Source organism: Polypterus senegalus, chromosome 8 (assembly GCF_016835505.1).
Source record: "Polypterus senegalus isolate Bchr_013 chromosome 8, ASM1683550v1, whole genome shotgun sequence".
NCBI classification, from domain to species: domain Eukaryota; kingdom Metazoa; phylum Chordata; class Cladistia; order Polypteriformes; family Polypteridae; genus Polypterus; species Polypterus senegalus.
Genome location: NC_053161.1, coordinates 112,677,646 through 112,704,977, shown reverse-complemented (window position 1 = coordinate 112,704,977; position 27,332 = coordinate 112,677,646). Strand labels below are relative to the sequence as shown.

Here is a 27,332-nt window from a genome sequence, read left to right as displayed (position 1 = left end):
TCTTATTTTGAAACACCGTATTTTTTTTAAAGGACCGGAAGTAGTAGTTTTGTGCCTCTGTCGCTCTCTGTGTTCTCCCGGTCTGGACAAGGGCAGTTTGAATGGTAAGGTTTGCCTTTAATGCATTTTGTGTGAACATACAACAAGGTTTTACATTTCTGGTGGGGACAGATATTTTTTGGAATTACATGTTGTAGAACACAGCATATACAATGCCTGCTTTCGCTTTATTACTTCTAAAACTGTGCTTACTCTGTTTGAAGCTCCTGTTTACTTTGAATACTGGATATTTTAATAGGAGTTTTGCTGTGGAAGGTGTGTCTGAGGCCGGCTACAGTTTAACTATTAAAGTATTTCTTTAAATTATAGTACAAACATTAAGGAACACTGTGTTGTTACATTACGTAGAAATCTGCAGATGGATTTGTTTACGTTTAATTGTGACATGTTTAAAAATCACAAAGTGAATACAATTCTAAAAAAATTTTAATGTAAGAAATTAAATTTGAAGTCATTCACGGTTGCTAAATGTGCCAGTTAGGGCTAGAATATATTTCCAGTTATTCCCTGGAAAGTAATCCAATTGTATATACTGTATAATGATTATGTCAGATGTCTAGAATAGAACTGGCAAGGATTTGTTCAGTTGTTAATGATCCAAAAGCCTTAAAAGAGTTACATTTAACATAACTGAAAGGCTCATAATTTACATTAATATCCTTGTAAATTTAATTTGGAAAACAGAATGCATTCTAACAAACTACAGAACTGAAATTTAGATGAAAGGTTTATCCTGGCAGGCCCCATTGACTAATATTTGTTTTCTTAATCAGAAACCACTTTACACTTAAGTGCAAATTAGAATATAGACAACAGCACTGTACATACAAGTATGCAAAAATAAAATAATGAAAAATAAAACATACTAAATATTTTAAGGGAAAAAGAATATGTCATATGTCGGCAGGCAGCAGTGAGTTTAGAGTACAGTATATAAATATAAATAATTAATTAAATAATACAATATGAAACAAATTTTTCAGAATAAAACTGTGGTGTGAGTGAAAGTATTAATTAGAGGTTATCAACACTAATTTTTGCTGAATGCTGTATGTAATTTGGCTAAAACTGAGCAGAACATATGCAGCCCCAAGATCTGAAAAATAATGCAGACTACCAGTGAGGATACTTTAGAGTAAACCAGCATACACACTGACAGATTCTTATGGGTGCTGTAATAGGGTTAGACTGGCTGCTTCTAAATCTAATAGCCACATTGAATCATAGTTGGAACAATTCCTTTTAAAAAGGGGGCTAACCAAAATATGAAATACTGTATACAAAAATCACAGTTCTTTCCTAAATTGACATTTTTTCTCATGCTTTCTTAAAATGAGATCTGAGATTGGTAAAAACGAAACAAGTGAGCATGTAATGCATTTGCTTGTTCAAAATGACAGGTTAAATTTTGTTAAAATTATAATATAAATACAACAAAACAAAAACCTCCCTACATATACACAAGAATTTCAAAACATGAGGAACCTTCTGACTTGGCAATAAGATAGCATTCACAATCAGTGCTTTATATGCACACATAAAACCGGGATAAAGTGAGTAACCCGGTTAAGGCAGAAACTTGATTTCTTAAAAATCCATGTTTTCATGTGCAAGTACACTTCTGGTGGTGTTCTTTCCCAAACAGTCCAATATCAATAAACTGCATAAAAAGATTTAAATGTTATAGTTGGCCTCAGTGAATGTAAAAAAAGCAGAGTCATGTGATAATTGTTTCACATTTTATAAATATGTTTAGTCTTTCATGTGTAGTGAAGTAAATAACACCCATCTCATTTTTACGTATATATTGACATACAAGGCAGGACGCGGACAAATAGACAGGCAAACATATAACAGAGAGGCTCCTTGTTCACTTGCTATTTAGAGTTCTAATTTATCTTGGAACAGATAGTTTTATGATGCCAAGTCTTCAAAGATGATGTCCGAAGTCGTGTGGGGTTGTTGCTTTGGTGCTACTCCAAGTCCTTCTTATAAATGAATTATTCTGTCCATCCAAATTGTCATTCTTTAAGTTATAGGTATTTGCTATTGCTTGAGTCTATTTTGTGTCTTCTGGCCTGAGTGAAGTTTGTAGAGGGTCCTCTACATGTCAACTCTAATTTACACATTTGCTAAGGATCGAGCTGCCAGGGAAGAGGAAAGAGGAAGGCCTAAGTGAACGTTTATAGATGTGGTGAGAGAGGACATGCAGGTGATGGGTGTAACGGAACAAGATGCAGAGGACAAAAAGATATGGATGATGATCCACTGTGGCAACCCCTAACGGGAGCAGCTGAAAGAAGAAGTTATCACATGACTGGAGTTCTGTCATTTAGTTTAAATTGTAAGTGGGGGGTTTGTGCAGCTGAATGTCTGATAACCTGGTTTTCAGAGGCTAATAACCCATTTTCTCTAACCGGAATAAGGGTTTACATGGCAATTTAGAAGCAAGGATTCTGTGAATAACTGTGTTATTAAAGCGCATATGAACACACTGAATGAGATGAGATAAAGACCTGTTATTGTAGGCATGAAGGAACACCAGTGGTGTTTCTTAACAAAATTCTGTTAAATATTTCGTTTCCTAGAAATACTTAATTATAGTGTGTCATAAAGATGATATGAGGCATTATTCGTAATTGCCTCCAGTTTTGCCTTCATTCTCTTTTCTGCTTCTTCCTCCAACAGGTTAAGAGTGCAGTCAATAACTGTGCTTGCCGTCTTACTTAACTTGTTGATTTGGTAGGCTTCTCTTGAATTGATGCTACCAGTTCAGCATACCACAGCATCAAAAATTGCACTGGCCATCACAGAGATCTAGAACATGTAAAGGATGTCACCACTCACATTAAAGGAATGTAGTTCCATAAAAAAAAAAGGGTCTTCTCTGCCCTTTCTTATTCTTCCTCTGTGTTACTTGACCAGTCTAGCTTGTCATTGATGTGGACCCTCAACTAATTGTAGCAGTTTACCGCATTCACTCACTGAATAGTGACTGGGCATGGAGGCTGTCAGGTGTGGAGAAAGCCAACAACCCATTTCTTTGATTTTGCAGATGCTGAGATGCAGTCAGTTCTATTTGCACAAAGAAACAAACTTTTCCACCTGCTGCGTCTCACCCCCATAATACAGAATTATCAAAGAGTTTCTGCAAATGACATGGCCTGCTGTTATATTTATAGTCAGAGGTGTATAAAGTGAAAAGAAAAACTGTAACAGAATGATTCCTTGTGGTATTCTAGCTTTTCTTACATTCATTGAAGGAAAGTGGTGGAACATTGAAAAATCCATTAAAACTGGTCCAGGGCATTAGCTTTGTGCATATTCCTTTCCAGTATGGATCACCGGATTGATTGAGTCAAGTAATTATGTCCAGTCCATTCCAAACATCTTTCATGCTATTCCAAGTGAGTCTGTTTTCTATTTTAGTTCTGTAAGCATCCTTCCCTTCACTCCGCTTTTTCTTTAGTGTTCTTTGTACGCCCATTGTATCCAAGTTTCAAAGGTTTGCTGTTTGGAAAGCTGTGCACTGTTTTTGAGGGTACAATATTGTTAAATCAAAAGTTAATGTAGTCTAAGTTTCACACTTTCTAATATTTATTTCCAAACATTCATTCAGTCATTGCAGCTTCCAGGGTCCACTTCCTCACTATCCTAGTGGCAACAGCTTGCCATCTAATAAAAGGCTTTTAGAAGTAAGGTTAATCACTCTGTTGTCAGATTTGCCCATTGGTGCGACAGGTTTACATTTCAGTTACAATAAGATTTGCAACAGTAAAGATTACAGCATAGAGTAAAAAAGTATTGTAGATGGGTCTTGAAAAGCTAAATTTTGATAAAAAGTGCAGTGTCAATTTTGTAGTATTCAGCAGACTCCTCAAATTCTATGTAAAGTTTTTGCTTCAGTTATAGGGAAAATATTCAGATATTTGACGGTACAGCCACCAGGCTTTATTCATAACTTTAAACATCCTGGGATTTATCATGAAAGATTGAATCCTTATTTTGAATGAGAAAACAGTAAAATGAGGCCAGATTAATGTTTTCAAAGTCATATACTGAATATGTAAATTTAATATCATGGGATATTTTTCCATTTTAATAATATATCATATATAATAATATGTATTACAATCTTCATCTCAATAACTTCCAGCCTTTTAAGTTATAATTTGTGTTTTTTCTAGTTGTGGCGTGGTATAAATCAAACCAGTGTGTTTTTAATAGAAAAAAAATAAATTCTTGTTCTTTTCATTAAGTTCTTTTCAGACTTCGTTGTGTTATAGTTATGTGCCAGGGAGAGGGGTGTAAAATAAGCAGACTGAACTAAACTGAGGCCATACCTTAACACACACAGTGAAAATTTGACAATTAAATGATTGAAATGATGGTACATGATTTTTCTGGCCTCTTATTTTTTTAAACAAATTGATTCAATACCGAAATCAGAAAATTGTATTTTTTATTAAATCTATGACTATTTGGCCTTGCATATTTTGTCAGTTTGTGAATTGGACAATGAAATTCCAAGAAATATATGTTACGAAGCAGTTATTAAAAAATGTCATTTGAATTTCTATGGGATGAAAGTACTTCCTGTTGATTGGTTTACCCTTTTTAAAAAACCCTACATTTGATTACAGATGTAAGCCATTATAATGTTTTTCTACACATATACCATCAAAATAAAAATTTTAATATGTTTTGTAATATGAGTGTACAACTACTTGAGGAGATACACTGTTTCTTTTCTTAGTTTGTTTCGTTTAAATTAGTTAATGAATAGAGGGAAACGGAATACCTTAAATCTTTTTTGAAACTGTTTTTACAATGCTAATAATGATGATGATGATAATAATAGTAATAAATAACCTATATGTGACAGTTCAGAAACCAGTTTTACCCCAACAGTGTAGCAGGTATCTAGGGCATTTCATGACCATGGTAAACTAATCCATAAGCTGTCTTTTAATGGGTTAGCTGTCGGTGGTCTATAATTCACAGTTTACTGTAAGACCAAAAATATAAGAATTGAAATTTTCTAGTATACACCTATATACTTTTCAAAACAGCAAGCTTTCACCTTCAGATTTTAAATATTTATATATTTTTTTGTGTGCTGCTTAACTGTATTAGAGGGAACTAATATACTGTTTGAAGCTGCTGCTTACTGGTTCTGCAAGACAACACCTGGGAACACAAGTGATGTCAATGCACCTGAACCAAATTGTATAATTGTAGAGTGTGTACACAAAGGTGTAGAATGAGCATTACTGTTTGGAAAACCATATATAAACTTGGTTAGTGCCCATTTTAATGGAAGAGTTGCTTGTAAGCAGTAATATGTACTACAAAATAGAAATCGATTCTGGTAGTCTGTAGCACAGCATATACAGATGTTTAGAGACTAATTAAAATGAAAGTTACATATGAATTACTTCATCCATTATTAAATGCACTTAATCCATTTCAGAGCATTGGCAGCATTGTGCACAAGTCAGGAACAATACCTGGTCCCCTAAACCCACACTCAGTTCATCTCGTACTATATAGTATAAGTAATTAATTCTTGGGACTTTAACTTGTTGAGAATAGTGTTTGCTTAAAAAGACAGGTTTGACAGAGTCCTTAAATCATTTGTTTTTTTTAGTTAGATGCATTTTTTTATTCGAATCTGCCCTCTGCAGAGGACATTTTATTTGATGCTACCTAACAAAATAATATTATTGTGCTTACCCTTTTATCTAAACTGTAATAATGGGCTTTTTTCAAATGTATTCCCATTTGAGGAAGATTGTGCTCAACTTTACTTCTTTAGTTATTGTAGGTTTGATGTGCATGATTGCACATCTTTAAATAATACTTTGATCCACTTTTCATTTCTCCATCCATATTTTTGCTGAATCCTGCCTACTCTGCTGCAAGTTCACAACAAGATGAACTTTCTCCCGACAGAACTGTACACAAGGCCACACATAAACTCATGAAGACCCAAGTGTTTATATCCTTTCATGTGTTCAGCAGAATATGCTGAAAAGGATTGTTGTATGGTACCTTTCACAGAATTTAATAAACTGCCACTTATGTTTCATCAAGATAAAATAGTGGCCAGTTCATTTTTATACAGTTTCACATTTAATACTATACATTTATAGAAACGATTGCTGGTGCCTGTCATATTGAAACTATCACAAATCGCCAGACAAACTAAATGAAGCAAGTACAGCAATACACCAGTTAATAAAACAATGACCTGATCAATAGCCAATGTATTTAATGTGTGCTGTATGGCATATACTGTCACTCAGAGAATAAAAAAATGTTAGTAAATAGACTCTTGATATAGGTGCAGAGAAATCCAATTACAAATATTTGAAATTAAACTTTTTAAATAAAAAGAAAGGTGCAGTTTCATTTTGTTTGTTATTGAACTTGATTAATTCAGTGCAGAGTGGCAGGGGTTTGAGCCTATTGTATTTAGGGCAGGATCTAGCCCTGGGTTTATACTATTATATCTGAGCAAAGTAACATTCATAAGCATACAATTATTCAACTTAAAATCATTTATTGAGCACCTCTGTCTCGTTTAAAATTGTCCAAAATGTTTCCAGGGCAAGATCCAACCTGTGAGCATTGCAATCAAGTACTAGCCTCATTGGGCCACATGTTTTGGGCGTGTGCCAAATTAACATCATTTTAGATCAAAATCTTTAAATGCCTTTCAGACAGTCATGGTGTCATAATTCCTCCTAATCCATTAACAGCTGTGTTTGGTGTAAATCTAGATGGGCTTAAAGTGGAGAAGGACAAACAAACTGTAATTGGCTTTACTTCAGTACTAGCACTAGAGTTATCTTGACTACTTGAAATTTGAAAAAAATTAAATGCTCACTTAGGGGATCTGTGCAAAACTTTTTAAAAACCTGGCTGGATCTAATTAATATTTTAGAATAAGCATTTATATTGAGAAAGTGGATTCTCTTCCCCTTTTTATTTTATTTATTTACTTGCTTATCTTTTCTACTATTAAATTTTCACTGTTGGCCTAGCTCTCTTTCTCATAGGTGGGGGTTGACTTCATTTGAACCTAGTTTTGTAAAATTTGACTTGCTTGGATGGAATGTTGTTTGATTTTAATACATTCAATAAAATGTTTAAAGAAAAAAAAAAAGTAGCATTCATATCAAAGGCACCTGTCTATATTGTTTAATTGAAGATATGACTATGTTCTTGCAAAAGAGTTACATTTCACTGTCATGATTTTTGTAGGTGCCAGACAGTTCAGTACCTGCAGTGTGTAACATATTGAAGGCATTGTGACTCGCATGGTGGTCTGGGTCATTTAGTTATATCCACTTACTACTTCTGAATAGCTAAGAGGTCTTTTCAGACATCATTATTAGAGGCTGATTGAGACAGCCTTTAATGTTTCTCCCTGTTTACTCCAGGGCAGCACATGATCCAGTTGTTAAAAATGAAGACTAAACATTTGGAATACAATTTTGAACCCATACATTGGGGATGGTGGCTCACTATATAATGACACTAAATACAATAAAAGTTATTTGTTTTGCCCTATTTCCAACAAAAATATCATGAGTGGTAATTAACATGCACAGTGTGAGGTTTGGGCATTGAGTTAGGGAAAACATTTTAAAATTGAGAAGCTTCTGATGCCCTTTTATGTATCTAGCGTCAAAATTCGATTTGACCATGAGCATTGATTTGTTGACACTTTGTATTTCAGCATTACACAACATGAAAGATAGTACACAATATTCTCATTTATCGGAATTCTTTTTTCCCCCCAATGGCACATGGCACTGAAAAGCTTTTGCAGTCATTCTTGTTTCTTTTTTAATTTTATTGATTTAATAAATAATTCCTATTACAATAAATAAACCATAGATCAATCAATGATATATGCCATACATTTATGTTTCATATCAATCTGAACACCCTTCCCCTGCCCAGTCTGTAGTGTGATTCTTGCATACTGTATATGGTAACAAAGTATAGTATAGTACCTACACGACTCAAGCCAAGGATTAAAGATTATGGTATTTAAACAGATGCGTTACATGCATCCTCACTTTCTCTATTCATTTTCTAAAGCACTTAACTCAGTTTTGCATTGCAGGAGGCAGTGCTGGAATGGATATCAGTTAAAGCAGGTTGTTGGCCTTTTTTAAACTGTCATCTCAGTTTCTTGTGCAAACCCCATTTGGATTTGAACTACTACATATTTCATTCGACACTGCTTTTGTGGTCTTGTGTCTTCCTCTGTCAGTGTTTTTTTTTTTTTATTTAAAGACTTCATTTGTATTGTGTACTTGCATACTTGCTGTTGTGGTTAGTTTCATGCTGGTATAATAGTCCTGCTAAATGATTATACTGTACATATAAATGTGATTTTAGTCTTTATTAAGCATATATTGTAACTTCAGGATGTTGGTTTCATTTTTTTCTTTTGCCTTTATTCATTCACTTGTTCCTTTATAAGAGAGGCAGAGGCAATTAATTACACCTTTGCTGAAAAGGATCATGAAGCAAGCTGAAATGAGCATAGCAGTAGAAACATAATAAGAATTTACTAAAGCTTTCAGGAAAGTACAGTTTAAAGTAAGTTACTTTGCTCAAATGAAAATCTGCCACTCTTTCATATACTAGTCCTGATTTGTATAATAAAAATATTACTCATTGTTAATGCCTATTGTACAAAGCAATATAAAAAATACTGATTACATTTCAGTGGTATTATATCAATTATTAATATAAAGCAAGGGCACTTAATCGGCTCCTGGAGGACTGCAATGGCTACAGGTTTTCACTCCAGCCAGTTTTTTAATTACCATATTTTTCGCTCCATAAGACATACTTTTTTTTCCTCAAAAGTGGGTGGAAATGTCTGTGCATCTTATGGAGCAAATATTGCGTCACAGACCGTGATGTGTATTACTGACCTGACTCAAATGATGACGAGGGTTCTACATCGGAGAAGAATGCACGTTGCATTTTTCCCATCACTGCACTTTGTATATGTAGACGGGAAGCTCTGCAGTCTACTTTGTGACTTTACGCTGTAGGAAGATAAGTAAATAAATCAAGGTAAATAACATTCGATCTGGCTCTTATATACAAAGTACTTTGACGACAGCTTTCACCTGCAGCTATAGACTCTTCAGTATGCAAGCGACTCTCCACGCTAGTGTTTAGATCTGGACAGTGCATGTGCCCAAAAAAGAAGTCTGACTGCATTTTCGTACCATTGGTTGCGAACTGAAGTGTCAGCGTGCACTTTTCGTGGCATTATACATATATTTTTTGAGCATGCCCGTGTCAATCAAACACAGGAACTTGGAAGCTGCCATTAGCAATGCCTTAGATGGAACTGAAGATAGTGAAAAAAGTGACATCAGTGATTGTGAGCAACTGAGCTTCATAAATTCTGACACTAGCGATGAGGAGTTCTTGGGGTTTCCAGAAAACTAGAAGAGTGCTTGAACCTTAAAATTTCTCCTCATTTGTTAATGACAGTGATGATGGTTCTTAATACCTCTGTTGACTTTACATGGTTGAAATATTATTCTGCTATATTTTATTAAATACATTAGTTCACCATTTGGTTCAGAATATTTTTTTTTCTTGTTTTCCTCCTCTAAACCTAGGTGTGTCTTATGGTCAGGGGCGTCTTATGGAGCGAAAAATATGATAGATCTTAGACCTTGCTGATAATGAAACTTGGTATTTAACTGTAAGTCTTGTTAGAGCTTCCATTCATCAAAGACAAATTTTAGGTGCATTGTCCTGGAGGTCCGCAGTAGATGCAGGTTTTCACTTCAACCAGTTGCTTAATTAGAACCCATTTATTTTCTACTAAAACAATACATTTTTTTGGGCTTGACTTTAGTTATCTTGCCTATTACAACTCATGAACCCTAACTGCTTATTTTAGATTTTAGTCGCTGGTTTATATTTGAATTGTTGCCTGTTTGTTAACCAGACATTAATTAATAATGAAATGCTGATAACCAGTAAACCAGCAGCTCTCTAGCTAATTCGTTTCCATTTAAACCTGTTCATATGCATCATAAAGTCTCTGTATTAAAAAACATTTAGAGATAAATTAGAGGGGATTTGGAAGGACTGTGAATTTTAAATCTGTTCTGGTCCACAAAATACTTGGATAAAGTTCTCAGAGGAGGAAACTCTACAGTGCAATTAAAATTTATCTTGGATGAATGAAAACATCAACAAGTCAAATAATTAAATACTAAGTTTTATAATTAGCAAGCACTGTCTTCTAATTAGGAAACCAGTTAGAAGGAAAACCTGTAGCCACTGCAGCCCTCCAGGACCAAGATTGAGGACTCTGATATGATTGTCATTGATATCTTACATTATGTATGTGTACTACTACATTTTCTGTGTGCTAATTGGAAGTCACCACAAATAATGAAAAAACACACAAATTCAGTGTAACAGTAAATGTGCAAGAAGAAAATATGCCAAAACAAAAGCTGACAGCATTCTCCTTTTTAAAAACAAAATCACTTGTTCATTTAGTAAACTGCTTCACTCAATGTGGGAAAAGACTTGTTTCATCATTATACATGGTGTTATGTTCAGGAACTTGAGTATATCGTGGCAGAAATGTAACCTAGGCAGCAAGTCATGAAACTCTGCTAACCACTTCATTCAATTTAAACTACCTCTCTGAAACTGTATTGCAGTTTGTATGTATATTTGTTGAAATATTATGTTCTGATAAAATACACCATTTTAAATTTAACAGAATGTGTTATTAACATAATAATGTTTTCTTTTTTTTAGTACTGTAGAGTCTTCAACCAATAAAAAATTAATATCTTAAGACGTTAAGAATTTATAGGTAAAGCAGTTTATTAGATAAGGTGTTGTTAATTCACAAACATGTATGACAGATTTGTGGTTTTATCTACCATTGTCAAGAAAACTTATTTCTTATATATACTTTCCCAACTCATACTGTTAAGGAAGTTGTTTTTAAGGTAGTGGAAATGTAATTTGCAAAGAACAACAAAACTGGCATTAGTATTTGCAAAGGTCTATAAATGAAACTGAAAGTATAATGGTTTTGTCTTGTGAGGTCTGCACACAGCCTCTAACTCTAAATTGATTCAAACTCTGAAGAAAAATCTTTGCTGCTAAGAAAATGTTATGTCCATTGAGGTTAGTGTTGCAGAAAGCAATGTATTTTAGGTAGGCTATTGTATTAAAAGAATGGTCATTCACTGCCCTTTTTATTTGCAGTTAAATACCAGATCACAACATCCTTCCTACACAATTCACTAAAAATAAGTTAACCTTTACAGAAGTACTAAAGACTCTGAGTGTTTTTTAAAGCACACAATCTGATCATATTTACAACAATTGTGACCAAATTACTTTCTTTACTTTTTCATTTTCTACATTGCTCTGCAACTATGAAAACACAGAAATACACAAATGCATAAATAAACTTGTTTACTACTGGGCTCTCACTCCATCGCTTTATTCATTTTTTTTTTTAACTTACAGTACATTTTCACTAAAAGGTTACAGTATATGGAGCCAGAGCAAATCCCCCTAGTGCTGTTTTAAAGGTTGGACCTAAACATTGACAGGACACTAATACAGTACAGTATATAGCATATTCCTGCTTACTTGATTATACCAGGCCAATTTAAAAATACCAGTTAATCTAAAACATACCAGCTTGTGATGTGGAAGGAATTTAGAGTTCCTGGAGAATACTTACACATACACTCTTCAAGGATTCAGACTTAGGTCTTTGAAGCCATAAAGCAACATTAAGCACTGAATCACACTGCTACTCATCATAATTTAGTAATTAGTAATTTAGTAAGGTAATGAAAACATTTTGACTAGCTGTGTTACCTGGCTTGCTCAGGAAATTTTGTAAGACAATGGGCTTCATTTATAGCGCTGTTAATCGGATATATCGGAAGAAATATGTAACTGAGTAGTTTTCTTTATAGGATACTAGGGGTCTCTGCCCCCTGCTCACCAACCTTAGAGCAGGCGCTACGCGCTAGCCACTTTGCGGATCTGCCGCTCGAATACGGGGATGTGGATGTACAATTTAAACATTGTTATTTTCATGGGAATTGTTACATATGCATAATAGAAATAACTATTTTACATTACAGTGAGTAATTAACCATAGTAAAAAATAATAAAACATAATAAATTGAAAGAAAATTATGTTTCATATTGCGTTAGAGGTATTCTTTGCGTTATACGTTTTCGTTCTCTTTGGCTTTGAAATTAACACGCAAATACTTTTTAAACTTACACTTTTACTGTAAAACTTCAGTAAAAACAATTTTTTTTATTAACTTTTTCATCAATATCGTATTGAATTTTGATTGGACTTACATCATGACAACTCAGCGTATAACTGCCCGTGAGTTAATATCGTTTCTTTCTCTGTAATAAATACATTTTCTAAACTAAACTAAATAAATTCTACTTTTTCGAAAGTTTGCCCCTGTGATTTGTTAATTGTCATAACGAAAGCAATTCTAATGTGAAACTGTAAATGTTTTAATACAAATGACATATCAAAGTCTCCTTTCTTGTTTTTTTTTTTTTCATGTCAGAATTGTTTTACCAATTTTGAATACAACTAATCTTGTCCTATTGCATAGCCCATCACTCAGACATAAATTGTGCTATAACATTACGATACATCTTTCTTTCAACAGTAATTCGGCCGGTGGAAGACCGGATGGTGTTAACGGTTGTAAATATTCTACAGGATATTGTAAGTTGATGTTTTCATCTTCTGCACCATCACCGCCAGCTGTTTGAGCATAGTCTATTGATATGCATTTAACCAATTTGCTGTGTAACTGACCAGCAATTTTTGTGTTAATTTGTTTGACTTCATCATTTCTCTGTGCTAGAATTGCCTGTGTAATCATTTCTTCTGTTGATAACTGTTCGGGCTGAAATAAGATTTTGACACAAATCTTTATTTATTGGGAACTTAAAGTGAGGATAATGTAAACATTAATAAGAGCTGAGAGTGCAAGAACTGTGTCTGACAAAAGCATTCACACGAATGAGAGGTGAGAGGACCGTGGTTGAAAATGGTTGAGAGGAGGGTGGGACTTGGAAAAAAGCTCTTGGCAAAAGTCTCGTCTAGCGGGAATTGAAAAAATCTCTTGGCAAATGTCTCGTCTCAAGATTTTCTTTTATAATAGAGAGCTGTGTATTTTTTACCATGGTGAGCACATACACTTTAAATAGTTTCCAACAACTGTCTTCCATTTCCATTTTGTTGTGTCATAATCAGCCCTTCCTTGATCATTCTGGCACCCATGTAACCAGCCTCTTGTCAAAAGTTGAAAACTGCATTGCCACGGGGGGTGTGCCTCTATGTCTGGCATCATATTTGCTGCACAGGCTTTGTACCTAACCTGAATGTGTCAAGTTTAAGCCAGGCTTAAGAGGAAATTGATAGAATAGGGAGTACTGTGTGTGCCCAAGGACACATCTTGCAGCGCACTTCTTCTTTGAGCTTCACCAAACTTTTATCCTTTCAAATTTGCTTCATGTAGTGGCCTCCATTTGCATAAAGCAGTTGCCCCATTCCATTCTGTAATTCTTTCACATTTCTCCTCAGCTCTTAGCTGAAAAAGGGTTATGTTACCTAAGAATAACCCACCAGCTACATCGTTATTACCTAAAAATTTAGACCAAAGAAAAAACTTTGGTGGGCTATTTATCTTTTTTTTTATATAACATCACATAATTTCAGTCAATGCATTTCTGAAATTTTGCGGTTAGTTTTTCTATTGTGGAGGTGGGTTACTCCTGTTCTGCTGAAATATCTTTTCTTAGTGGATACCTAGTGCTCTAGATTTACCATTCAGGCAAATTTCAGCTTTTGACCTACTTGGGAAATAGTGTTTATGTTGATGAGTGAGCGAGCAAGTAAATCAATCAGTCAGTCAGTCAACTTTGCATTATATAGATTTAAATTCCATACTAGGAATACTGTTATAGTTGCATTTAAGCAGTTCTTATAGCACATTTCTTTTGCTGTAACATGATGAACATGGTTAGCAGTTTTTTGGCCTTGGAAAAATTATAGCAAGCCAGCTACTCCCACAAATGCAAAGACATAATTTTTCAGAACGCTTTTCATAATCAAAGGTGGGTAAGACTCTGTTTTCAGATGAGACGAAATATACAGTACAGTACAGTAAATCGACGGACCAGTCTCCTTGTTGATCTATAGTTACCGGCTCTTTTTTGTATGCTCTTAAAGTAAACTTGCCTGTCCTTTGCTCTATAAATTTTATTTTGTTAATCAGAGTCCTACTATGCAGAATTAAAACAATTTGATATAAAAGATCACTTTTAACAGACTGTTTAATGGTAAATTGCTGCTCAACAGGAACTGAAATGGATTGCATGCTTATTACATATCACTCTGTTTCTTTTACTTGTTTCTATACATCCTTTTGTCTGATATTTTTGCCAGGTTGAATTTCTTATTCAGTAATGCAGTAGTAATGTTCACCTTAAACTTGTTCACCCATGTATAGCTATCTTTCCTTCAGAGATTCTAGTTTGTCTCCTGCAATTCAAATACGTAATACTAGTTCAGACTGTCAACTTTTGATTTCCCATGAAGCAAATGAGTGACTGTGTTTAATATACTCTGCAATGGCATAGTATGGGATGGGGATCTATGACCGTTTTTTTGTTAAATTCTTTGATACTTAACACTTAAAGTGATAAATGGTCAGAAGAAAAGAAATAGTTGCACAGATTAATTATATACAAGATGGGGTATATGCTATATACTGTATGGCTTCAATTATAAATGCTGCAGTAGTTAGAAAGTAGTTAGGGTGATTTTAGTAGGTGAGGTCTTAAAAAAAACAAAAGTTGATTTTTTTGGTTTGGAACTCAAATACAGTGCATCTGGAAAGTATTCACAGTGCATCACTTTTTCCTCATTTTGTTATGTTACAGCCTATTCCAAAATGGATTAAATTCATTTTTTTCCTCAGAATTCTACACACAACACCCCATAATGACAATGTGAAAAAAGTTTACTTGAGGCTTTTGCAAATGTATTAAAAATATAAAAAAAATGAGAAAGCACATGTACATAAGTATTCACAGCCTTTGCCATGAAGCTCAAAATTGAGCTCAGGTGCATCCTGTTTCCGCTTATCATCCTTTGGTAAATTCAGTTGATTGGACATGATTTGGAAAGGCACACCTGTCTATATAAGGTCCCACAGTTGGCAGTTCATGTCAGAGCACAAACCAAGCATGAAGTCAAAGGAATTGTCTATAGACCTCCGAGACAGGATTGTCTCGAAGTACAAATCTGGGGAAGGTTACAGAAACATTTCTGCTGCTTTGAAGATCCTAATGAGCGCAGTGGCCTCCATCATCCTTAAGTGGAAGAAGTTCGAAACCACCAGGACTCTTCCTAGAGCTGGCCGGCCATCTAAACTGAGCAATCGGGGGAGAAGGGCCTTAGTCAGGGAGGTGACCAAGAACCCGATGGTCACTCTGTCAGAGCTCCAGAGGTTCTCTGTGGAGAGAGGAGAACCTTGCAGAAGGGCAGCCATCTCTGCAGCAATCCACCAATCACGCCTGTATGGTAGAGTGGCCAGATGGAAACCACTCCTTAGTAAAAGGCACATGGCAGCCTGCCTGGAGTTTGTCAAAAGGCATCTGAAGGACTCTCAGACCATGAGAAACAAAATTCTCTGGTCTGAAGAGACAAAGATTGAACTCTTTGGTGTGAGTGCCAGGTGTCACGTTTGGAGGAAACCAGGCACCGCTCATCACCAGGCCAATACCATCCCTACAGTGAAGCATGGTGGTGGCAGCATCATGCCGTGGGGATGTTTTTCAGCGGCAGGAACTGGGAGACTAGTCAGGATAAAGGGAAAAATGACTGCAGCAATGTACAGAGACATCCTGGATTAAAACCTGCTCCAGAGCGCTCTTGACCTCAGACTGGGGCGACGGTTCATCTTTCAGCAGGACAACGACCCTAAGCACACAGCCAAGATATCAAAGGAGTGGCTTCAGGACAACTCTGTGAATGTCCTTGAGTGGCCCAGCCAGAGCCCACACTTGAATCCGATTGAACATCTCTGGAGAGATCTTAAAATGGCTGTGCACCAACGCTTCCCATCCAACCTGATGGAGCTTGAGAGGTGCTGTAAAGAGGAATGGGCGAAACTGGCCAAGGATAGGAGTGCCAAGCCTGTGTCATCATATTCAAAAAGACTTGAGGCTGTAATTGCTGCCAAAGGTGCATCGACAAAGTATTGAGCAAAGGCTGTGAATACTTATGTACATGTGATTTCTCAGTTTTTTTTATTTTTAATACATTTGCAAAAACCTCAAGTAAACTTTTTTCACATTGTCATTATGGGGTGTTGTGTGTAGAGTTCTGAGGAAAAAAATGAATTTAATCCATTTTGGAATAAGGCTGTAACATAACGAAATGTGGAAAAAGTGATGCACTGTGAATACTTTCCGGATGCACTGTATGTGTAGAGTATTTACTTATCTATTTATTTACTTACTTATTATCTGTCCTTTGTAATTAGATTATAGCTCATCACATACTAAGGAGCAAAATACAGGCAAAAAAATGAGGTTTTGAAACTAACTGAATGATGTATATTGTGTGTGTAGTTTTTGTTTTTTGCATTCATAATACACGGATTAAAATGTGTTTCATCTTTAAGTAAGGCTTTCTACAACATTTTTTTTTTGATTTTATTGTAATCATTCCATACAAATAAATCAATTTTTACAAAAAGTAGGATTGAAAACAAATCAACCCCCACTCCTGAGAAAGAGAGCATGGCCAACAAAGTAAAACTTAAAGCTTGTAAAAATAAATAAATTGATTAGTTTAATAGGTGGATAAAGATAAATGGAGAAGAAAAAGTAATGGGAAGAGAGTTACTTCCTCAGTGCTTTAAGAGCTTATTCTAAAATATTATTGATTAGATCCTGCCACATTTTGAAAAAGTTCTGAACAGATCCTCTAACTGAGAATACATTTTTTTCCAAATTCAAATAGTATAAAACATCAGTTACCCACGGACTTAAAAGAGGAGAGTTAGGATTCTTCCAGTTTAGCAAAATAAGTCTGCGTGCCAATAGTGTAGTGAAGGCATTCACAGTTTGTTTGTCCTTCTCTGCTTTAAGCCCATCTGGAAGAACACCAAACACAGCTGTTAATGTGTTAGAAGGGATTGTGACACCAAGGCTGTCTGAAAGGCACTTAAAATCTTTTTGTGAATGATGTTAATTTGGTGCAGGCCCAAAACGTGACCCAGTGAGGCTGGGACTTGATTGCAGTGTTCACAGGTTGAAAGTTGCCCTGGAAACATTTTGGACAGTTTTAAGCAAGACAGATGTGCTCGATATATAATTTTGAGTTGAATAATTGTATGCTTTACGCATATGGAGCTCGAGTGAATTCTCTGCATTGCTACCTTCCACTCCTTTTCTGATATATTGATTAAGAGATCTTTTTCCCATTGTCCTCTTGGATCTTTGAAAGTGAGGGACTATAAAATAATTTTATATATTGCAGAAATGCTGTGTGAGTCCTCAAAACTGAGCAATATTTTTTCCAGCATAGAGGAAGGTGGGAGATGAGGAAAATCAGGCGGGTTCTGTTTAACAAAGTTCCTAATTTGATGATAGCGAAAGAAATGTGTTGCTGGAAAGTTAAATTTGGAATGTATTTTTTCATAGGTTGCAAAGATGTTGTCTATATAAAGATCTCTAAGTAATTTAATCCCAAATGTTTTTTCTAGATATTAAAAACTGCATATGTTTGCGAGGGTTGAAAAAGGTGGTTCTCATGCAGAGGTGCCACAGATAAAAGATTCGCTATCTGAAAATGCTTTCTAAATTGGTTCCATATTCTGAGTGAGTGAAGCACTATTGGGTTATTAGTATATTGGCGATAACTTGCATTTATTGGGGCACAAAGCAAAGAATATAAAGAAGTACTGCAGAATTGTATTTCTATTGCTGACCAAGCCTGTGTATGTTCATCTATTTGTGTCCAAGTTTTTATATCTTGTATGTTTGCTGCCCAGCAATAAAACTTCAAGTTTTTTTTCCACAACATGGTTTTGCATGTTTTCATGTTGTTTTAAGATTAAAAGTGCTTCATAATATTACCGTGTGAAAAGAGTTGATCGTGTGGCATTTTTTAAAATTTATTTTAATTTCACTCATGCCAACAGACATTTGCTTTATATAGTGCATTTTGATAGTAAATCACAATGCACCTTTATAAGTACACAAAATGAGTATAATTGCAGTTAGAGCTCAGGCAGGTCAAGTAACTCTCTCAGGGTCACACAGATGGTCAAAGGTGTGATTAATGTACAGTTCCTTGGGCAGTACACCACCCTGCTTGCCTGTATTCTTTAATGGCTGAAGCTCATTTTCTTTTAAAATGTTGCTTTGATTTGTAGCAATCAAGTACAATAAATTTGTTTTTTGTTCAGTTGTTATAGCATAATGTCTTAGCCATCCTTTATTTAAATTCCCTTAGGTTTTCTTTGAACTTATTCTGTCACAAGTTAAAACTATCTATTATTGCTATCTAGGTCAATCACACTGGGTGGCATTAATAGACCAAATGTCAGTTATTTGTCATTTCATAGTACAACACTGTATACTTTTTCATTATACATTCACCTTCAATAATGATTCCATTAAGGAAATTAGTGCTGATCCCTACAATAAGATATTTGATTTCTGCACATGTTTCGCATTACCATGTGTTCCTTTATTTTCATAATTGGTTTAATTTGTTTCAGGATCAAGGGAAGGCCTATTCAAATGGCGGCCCAGAAGCAACCTCTGAGTGATCAAGCCCATGGTCACGCCAGGGTTCCTGACTGCAAATAAAATGGTCTCAAATGCAACCAAAAATAGGCTTTGGCGATTATCATTTCTACTTACTTCAGCAGTCGCGAATGAAATCTTTGAAACTTTAAACTAATTATATTTTAACAGATGTCAGACTAAGAGACATGCACAGGAAAATATTTCTAAGTACATGGTGCTGCTGAGGGACGGTCGTGAATTTCAACGAGAGGCTGGTTATGCTTGTGCCAAAATAATGAACGAAGGGCTGAATATGATGCAGCCAGTCATCAAAGAAAAAGGTAGGCATGCAAAACGTCTGAAATTCATATGCCCATCATATCTGTGTCCTGTGGAATTCAGTTGTCCCTTCTGATTTGGCGCAGCACACTAAGGTGTGAATTTCACTGATCTCCTTGTCTTCGCACATCTTTGCATACCATTTCTCTTTGATTTCACACATACTCAATGCAAAATGCTGGCCTGTCTGTCAGTAAATATGTATGAGCAGTCACTTGCCCACTGTTTCGTCATACACAATAATGTGATGGAAGTCTGTGTTTTAAGGTTGAAGGTATATTACAGTCGTTTTACTGGTTTTGCTCTGTGATTGACGGAGGACAGGAACCTTTGTTAAAATGTCATGCAAAAGATGTAGCAGCATTAGAGAAATTCTAGAGAACAGCAACTAAGCTTTTTCCATGACTGCAAAATATGAGCTATGAGGATAGACTGAAGATGGCAAAGTTTTTCAAGTTTATGGAGGTTACAGGGTGGCCCTGGTACAGGAAATTAATACAGTGGGTCTCAGCTGGTATTTTAAAATAAGTTCATTAAAAAGAATACAGGGGCGCACATGGAATTTTAATAGGTTTATTTTCACACAAGATCCATTTACGCATGAAATAAATTACCAAATAATTTGGCAGTCTGTAGTACTAGGGGACCTTCAGAGGCTGAGTTGAAGTTCTTTTGGAGAAATTAGACAAATAAGATTGGGAAATTTTTGAAGGTGAATGGCCTTCAAAATTATTCATAATTTATAATATAGAACTGGCAACTCCTAAGTGATGGTCTTGACCTTTATTTCACTTAAAAATATATAGTACTATACAAAAGTCTTAGGCACTTATGTTGGAACGGTACAAAAATTTTGACTTCAAAATCAATAAAAGCTTTTGCAGCATGGTACCAATACGAGAAAGGTTCCAAAGCAAATAATGGTTAACTCAAGAATCGCTTCTCTCCTCTTGTGCACTTTTCCAATGCACCTCATTATATATTGTAATGTCCCATTTGCGTTGAAAGCAGTGAGGGCATTTTGCTATTGAAGTCCCTGATCGCATCAAAACAATGGGGATTTGGGAGTTTTAATTGTGTCAAAGTCTGTACTTCAATTTTGTGAAGTCTATAAAATGGTTGTTTTTCCACAAGTATCATACCATTTTAAAATTTGATTTTTTCAATACTTTTCCAGTATCAGATACTGAACAACCCTATTAGGCACATAAATTTTATTAAATCAGTTATGGTTTTAAATGCCTGTTGTCTTCTGCATTAGTGTGTCCGTAGAAAAGAGCAAATTTCAAATTTGCAAACATTAGTTTTACAAAACATTACATATTACAGAGAAATTTCTGTATTAGGTTTAAGAAAGCAACCTTTTAAGTAATAGTCCATTTTTCAGACTAAACATGATTTAATTTGCAGATACGTAGGCCAGTGCATGATTAAACAAATGTAACAAATACAGTGCTCCAGACAAAATTTACCTCAAGGATCCAGTCACTTCTAAAAGAGAAAATTAAGAGCCAGTAGCTTTGATTTAGGTGCTAAATAATCAAAGGTGTAAAATATTAATTTTTCAATTTCTTAATTTTCTAACTTCCGTGTATGTGTGCCTAATTCTTGTCCTTTTCCTGTGCAGTGTATCCTTCCCTTGTGCTTATAAGTCTGTCTTGAAGATTTGGATAACTGATTGTATTATTTAGTCATTAAGAACAGTGTATTTACTGAAGCTTTAAGTCTGTGTCACTGACCATCAGAATGTCAGTGTCAGTGGGCTATCCAGTATAATGTGGTCTTCTTTCTTTTTGATTGAAGTGAGCCAGCATTTCACACAGGGCTCAGGATCAAACTGCTCAAGTGGTTGGCTTTCTGTACTGACTAAATCATCCAAGGTTAAGACATCAAGTGGTTTTCACGCTTTTGATTGTACTGAAAAGCCACATTGAAACTGAGCTATTGAAATAAGTAGAACAGGCATGATCTCAACAAGATGTAGAATATTGTGGAAATCTGTGCAATAAATCTGGTTTGCCAGTAAGACTTCCCATAAACTGTTATAAGACTTGTCTCAGAATTGGCCTTTAATCAGATTTTTTAGTAATCTCCATTCTGTTTGCACAGCCTTGACATCACATGCATTCTTCAGCAAGACTTCTTGATACCATTTAATTAAAGCATCAGTCTAATTTTCTCCAGATGTGGTTAAATCATTTGGTCATGAATCGTGATAGAAGATTAAGAAGCAACAAATGATCTCAGACCCATGTGAGCTTCCTTGTTGTGATTACCCCTCATATTTTCAAATTGTCTATCTAGTTCCATGACTATACCCTTCATTGTTTTCTCAGCATGAAATTGAAAGTTCTCTCTAAAGTTCGTGAGACTTGCACCTTTGAGTTGGATATTCTGAAAGGTAATGCCTGTATTTGCACTATTAACTGACTTTTCCTGCTCTTTAGTTTTCAGTCTGTCTGAAATCTGTGTGTTGTCCTGGGGCACCACATTTTTATGTTGAGCAAGTGATTCTAGCCCAATGTGTTGCAGAAACTACTGCAACTTTCCATTTCTTAATAGTCTATCTGATATACTCTTGATTGTTAGAACACAACTGTAAATAGCCACTATAGCTCGAAACAAATTCAAAGAAGGCAGGGGGCACTTATTTGTACAGCTCTGCTCCAGCCATGGAAATGAGCACCCCCCCAAAGTGGATGAGACAGAAGGCCATGGTAGACACAGCCTTCTACAACCTTTTAAACCATGTTTTGAAGAATTTTATCTGTCCAGTATACATTTTGTAAGCCACAAACAGGGGACATGCATTTCTACTGATCTGCTCCAGCTGGGGCAATATGTGTGCCTTCCAGTGGATAGGACAAAAGGGCACAATGAGGACAAAAGACTTTCTAGATTCTTCTAAACAGGTTTAGCTCAATTTTAGTTGTCCAGTGTTCATTTTATAAACAGAAGAGCATTTCAGCAACAAAGGCCCAGCTGTGGAAATGAGTGTCCCCTAAAGTGGATGAGATGGAGAGGTTGGAAGCATGCACTGATAGAGCATTTCCGCACCTACCACACAACAAATCACCTGGACTGGGACCTGAGTGCAGTTAGTGACCCCTTAGCACCACACTGGAACAGTATGAGATTTTTATGGTGGCTGGCATGCTGGAGGGCACAGTAGGCTTATTAAACACACTGCAGTTTTTTAACTTAATGTTCACAGTTTGATAAGTTTTAATCTGCCATGATCAACTGTGCATGTAATATACAGGAAAAAGTTTTATAGGATAATGATACCTGCGGTGGCTACATATGACGAGAATAAAGTTGACATTTTGACTTTATTCTCAACATTTATACTTCATCTCGCTGTTTATGTCGAGATTAAAGTCAACATGTTGACTTTATTCTCATAATTTGTCATTCAAGTAGAACATTGTAAATTAAACTTTATCTTAAAGTGAATATTTAATTTACTAGTTTTTCTCAAACCCCGTCATAAGTTATCTAGCACATTACATACTTTGTGTTAAATATTCCCCAAGCCATGTTGATCGCCATGTGTTTCTTAAACTGACTTCCTCTTGCACTGAGAGGAGGCACAGGCAGCACACAGAATACCTTCATTTCATGATATTCCTGCTCCCTGAACATTTAGAATTCTAAGATAAATACTTGATATAATTTTCATGATGAAATGCGGCAATACTTAAAAGATGCAGATTTAAAGGCAAAAGGTGGTCATGCCAAATATTGGTTTGATAATTATTTTTTTAATGTTTACTGTTCTTTATAGTAAATTCTTTCAATTCAGTTAGGAGGCAATCATAAAATTCCTTTTTTTGACATAGAAAGCTATAAATGGTTCAGCTAGTATTCCAGATCAATAATATAATTGGTAGATGCAAACCAAATAAAAATTTTCCTGCTAAGTAATATAAATGTAGGAGATAGAGGCTTAGCTGTAGGGCTTGTAGAAAGTGTTGTGTTTGTCTGTTATCAGGTCTTCCCCATTCTTTACCTTTTTCAGTGTTCTCCTCTGCTTTCTGGCTTTTCAGATTTTTTGTCAAGTTATTCTTCCAGACCTGAAATTGACTTGTTGTCATCATTGTCTTGCTGGAAGTGTGTTATAATTTAGTAATAGCTGAAAATACCCTGTAAGGTTGGCTGACCAGCTAGTTGGTCAAGGGCATGTAGTATATTGTGACCTGACTTTGTCCTAATGATCTTTACCCTAGTTGTTTAGGTTCTTTGCAATCAATGTAGCTAGGAGTTTTTGTTTGTTTTTCTAAATTGGAAGGAGTCCCTGGATTACTATGTTATTACAGATTTTTATACTAACTGGAAGAATAATTACATTTATTGTACATTGATGAGTAACAGTTAAAGGAACTGTTAGGGCATAGGTACTCCCAGAATAGCACAGAAAGCTTTTAAGAGTAACTTTGACTTTAGCTGGTGTCAGAAACTCCACACAGAGCCATAGCAAAGTTTGGGGCCGCCACCTTATATATTTGGTATCCTGGCTGCAAAGTCGCAAAAATGTTTACAGCACTGATGTGCACAGAACTGAGGGAATAAGGAAAAGGTGGAGGCCTTTAAAGGGGAAGACAGAAAGTGAAGTCAGAGGGGTCAGGCACATAAGGGTCTTCAGCCATAGGCTCGAGCCCGGACGTGACATCAGAGAGGCCGGAGCTGACAAGGTCTTCTTCCATAGGCTCGGACACGGAAGTGACGTCAAGAGGGCCAAGTGGAATCTCCGTGGATGGTCTGCTGGCCAAGAAGAAAAAGAATCAGTGCACCCTGCCATTTCGCAGTTTGACTCGAAATTTCCCTTTCCCAAGCCCTTTAGCTGCCTCCCAGCGCACGTATGTGACACAGGTCATGACGTGAAGCACAAATTAATATTATATGGTGAATTGTTTTCAGCAGACTTTGATCTTTATTCAAACAAAGCCTGTATTTGTAAAAGAAGTAATCAAAACAGTATAAAGTAGAAGAGTAAGTATATTTGAATGTGTCATTCATTAAGGTATTCAGCAGTTGATTTCAAACCAGTTTTGTAATTTTTGCCAAATACAGTATGTATTTTAATGTTTGAGGTACTTAAGAGCATATAATATTACTGCTTTTGAGGTGTGAGGCTCTGCATTTAGGTCTTGCATGTTCCTTTATTAATAGGCAATATTTTAGGTTCAGCAACATAAAAATTGATTTCTGTTTTAATGATTTTTTTTTCTTAATTTTTTTTTTCTCCTTAGAAATGCCGCAAGTGAAGATAATGGAAGTAGAATGAAAATATATCCTGATTTTTGCCTCAGCTTTTACACCATGACTTTTGAACTTTTATTTGAAGCATATTTGCTCAGAATTGCAATATATGTAAAATGTTAAAGGATTGATTATAATTAAGCCCATTTTGTGCTGCAAGACATTACAGAAATATATCTCTACCCACCTTTAAACATGTTCAGAGTGGCTACTTTTTCATTATGTCTTTATTACAAAAGACAACAAATCTGCTTGTCTTTCATCCGTTCTTTCACAAAGAAGAGTTATGGATACAGACTGCTAAGCACTAAAGGTACTGAAACTGAAAATGCATGCACTATAGACTCTCTTGGTAATTTAGAAGTGAATATTAGTAAAGTTCGGCAATTGAAGAGATGGGTACTGGTAAATCAAGTGGCCTATGTGAATGAAACAGCTGAGTTTTTAAGAGAAATGGGCGCTGATAAAACACAAATAGCTTCCATACTTGAACGCTATCCAGAAGCTGTTCTTTGTACTCCCACTGATGTCCAGTTGCAAAGGGAGATATGGCAGTTGGTATGTTCTAACAAGAAGGAACTGTTGATGATTATTGAGAAATTCCCATCTTCCTTCTTCACTATTGGACACTCTAACAATTTGAAAGCCAACATTGAGTATTTTAAAGAGCTTGGCTTAAACAACAAGTTAATCAGTAAAGTGATGGCAAGTGCGCCACAGAATTTTAGCCATCCTGTGGAAAAGAACAAAGAGATGATTTGCACGTTAACAGACAGTTATATAAAGCTTGGTGGACTTAGGACCAATATGAGGCCTTGGTTGCAAAAACTTTTGAGCTTAGACCCATTTATTTTAATTAAGGATCCTGGTATAATTAAGGAGAACTTGATATTCCTGCACGTGACAGGGTTTACCAGTACGGAGATCTTTGGACTGCTGACTAAACTAAAGGGATTTATCTCTGAGCTTTCCGTAGGCAGTATGGCTGAGAATTTGGCATTTACCAAGAAATCTTTAAATTGCAATGATCAAACAATAAAACCCATTATCCTCAAATGCCCAGCTATTTTGTCCCTGCCAATTCCTATATTAATGGAACGTTTGCAGGGACTTTTAAACAGCGGCATAACTTTGGGTCAAATAAAACAAACCCCAGCAATTTTGGAGCTAACTTCACAGATAGTACAATTTCGAATTCAGAAGTTGGTATCTTCAGGCTATGATATTAAAAAGGAAGGGCTTGGGCCTTTAACTGGGACAAGAAAAGATTTTGAGATAAGTTCTGGAAAAATACAACTTAGGAAAGAGCGTCCAATGTTTAATCCAGTTGCTCCTTTGAAAATTATTAGGTAGTGAAAAGTTTGAAACAATGAAAAAGTGGTGTCAGTGGCTCCTAAGGCAGTTCTTTATCTGAAATTAGAGTTTCCCTAAGACTCTGAAATGGGTGGATGGAAAAATTAGAGCTGCAGTATACCATTTTATTAAAGACAGCTGTATGAAAAAATAGAATGTATTATAGCCATAAAGTCATTTAAGGGAATCATTCACAAAAGAAGTTAGGTTGATTGATTCATCCACTTTCAGTACACAGTTTTCCTACTATGGTTCATGGGAAGCAGAATCATTTCCTGACCGATAAGGTGATGGGCCTGTCACAGATGTGTTATTTATTTATTTTTTACATATCTGAATTGGAGCAACTTATAGTTCTCGGCCAACCTAACCAAATCTTTGTGCGGTGTTTAATTGAATCATTGGACCTGAAAAGAGAAACAACCACACTGACAACATGCAGACTCTGCACAGAAGGAAACACAGTCACTATTTTAGTAATGCTATCTGCACTGATCTGCAAAATTGATCAAAAGTAAGTATTTTCCTCAATCCTAATGCAGAGATGGAGAATGGGAGTATATTTAGTCTTTAAAGGTGATGACAACACATTTCAAAAATTTGTGTTAATGTTTTAGCATGTTATCTGAATATTCTTGCATAGGCTAAATTTAACTAAGAGAGCAACGCTATTTGTTGTTATAGGTCTAAATGGATATAGTAAAATAGAATAGTAAAAAAAAGTTTGATAAGCCTACTTCTAGAAAAGTATACCATCTTGTAGTTGCTGTTATTGTGAGCTGCTTTGTAAAGTGCTTTTTGATTGTTTGAAGTGAGAAAATTGCAGTGCAAAATGAGGGTTGATTAGACAGTTTATTACATATTGAGAAATTAGTATTATTCAAAAAAAAAAAAAAAACCACAAACACTAGTTGAAATTCAGAAAAGCTGCTATAACTGGCACCACGCAAGTGTCATTGTTAAGAACTGTACTTTATCATAAACTGCAATTTAAATACTTATAAATATGCACTTTGAATCCAGGAACGATTAATCAAGGACAAATGTTTCAGCTTAGCAACTTTCATCTCTGTGTGACCAGATGGTGATCATACAGGTCACCATTTATCATCTGGCCTACTCTAGTAGATAGGAGGGGTAAGAGGTCAGCAAACAAGAAATCCTAAAACTGTGCCTGCCAAATTGGGAAGTGAAAAAAGCGTATGATTTGCATAATTCTGTCAAGGACCTTAGTTTATTTTTTCAGTTTTTTAAAATCAGAATTTTGCCATGCTTCACAAATATGTAAGTACCCTCAATTTCCTGTTAAGTTTTCTTCCAGTAGTTGCATTTTTCATTTAATTATTTTGTAAACATAGATTTTGCAGACTTGGATTTGTGCTTATTATTTTACACTCCAAATAAATGACTCATTAATTTTG

General features: G+C 35.5%; 1 protein-coding gene across 4 annotated transcripts; it reads left to right on the top strand.

Moving 5' to 3' along the window:
* mterf2 (mitochondrial transcription termination factor 2) lies at positions 1-27,332 on the top strand. 4 transcript variants are annotated; one of them, XM_039761625.1, is made up of 4 exons: positions 1-104; positions 19,147-19,298; positions 21,633-21,697; positions 24,549-27,332. In XM_039761625.1, exon 4 carries the CDS (start codon positions 24,754-24,756, stop codon positions 25,909-25,911), a length of 1,158 nt encoding a protein of 385 aa, XP_039617559.1. In that variant the 5' UTR covers positions 1-104; positions 19,147-19,298; positions 21,633-21,697; positions 24,549-24,753; the 3' UTR covers positions 25,912-27,332. The 4 variants fall into 4 exon arrangements, with proteins under 4 accessions (XP_039617559.1, XP_039617561.1, XP_039617558.1 ...); XM_039761624.1 differs by lacking the exon at positions 21,633-21,697 and having other exon boundaries at positions 2-104; XM_039761628.1 differs by lacking the exons at positions 1-104; positions 19,147-19,298 and adding an exon at positions 21,403-21,549.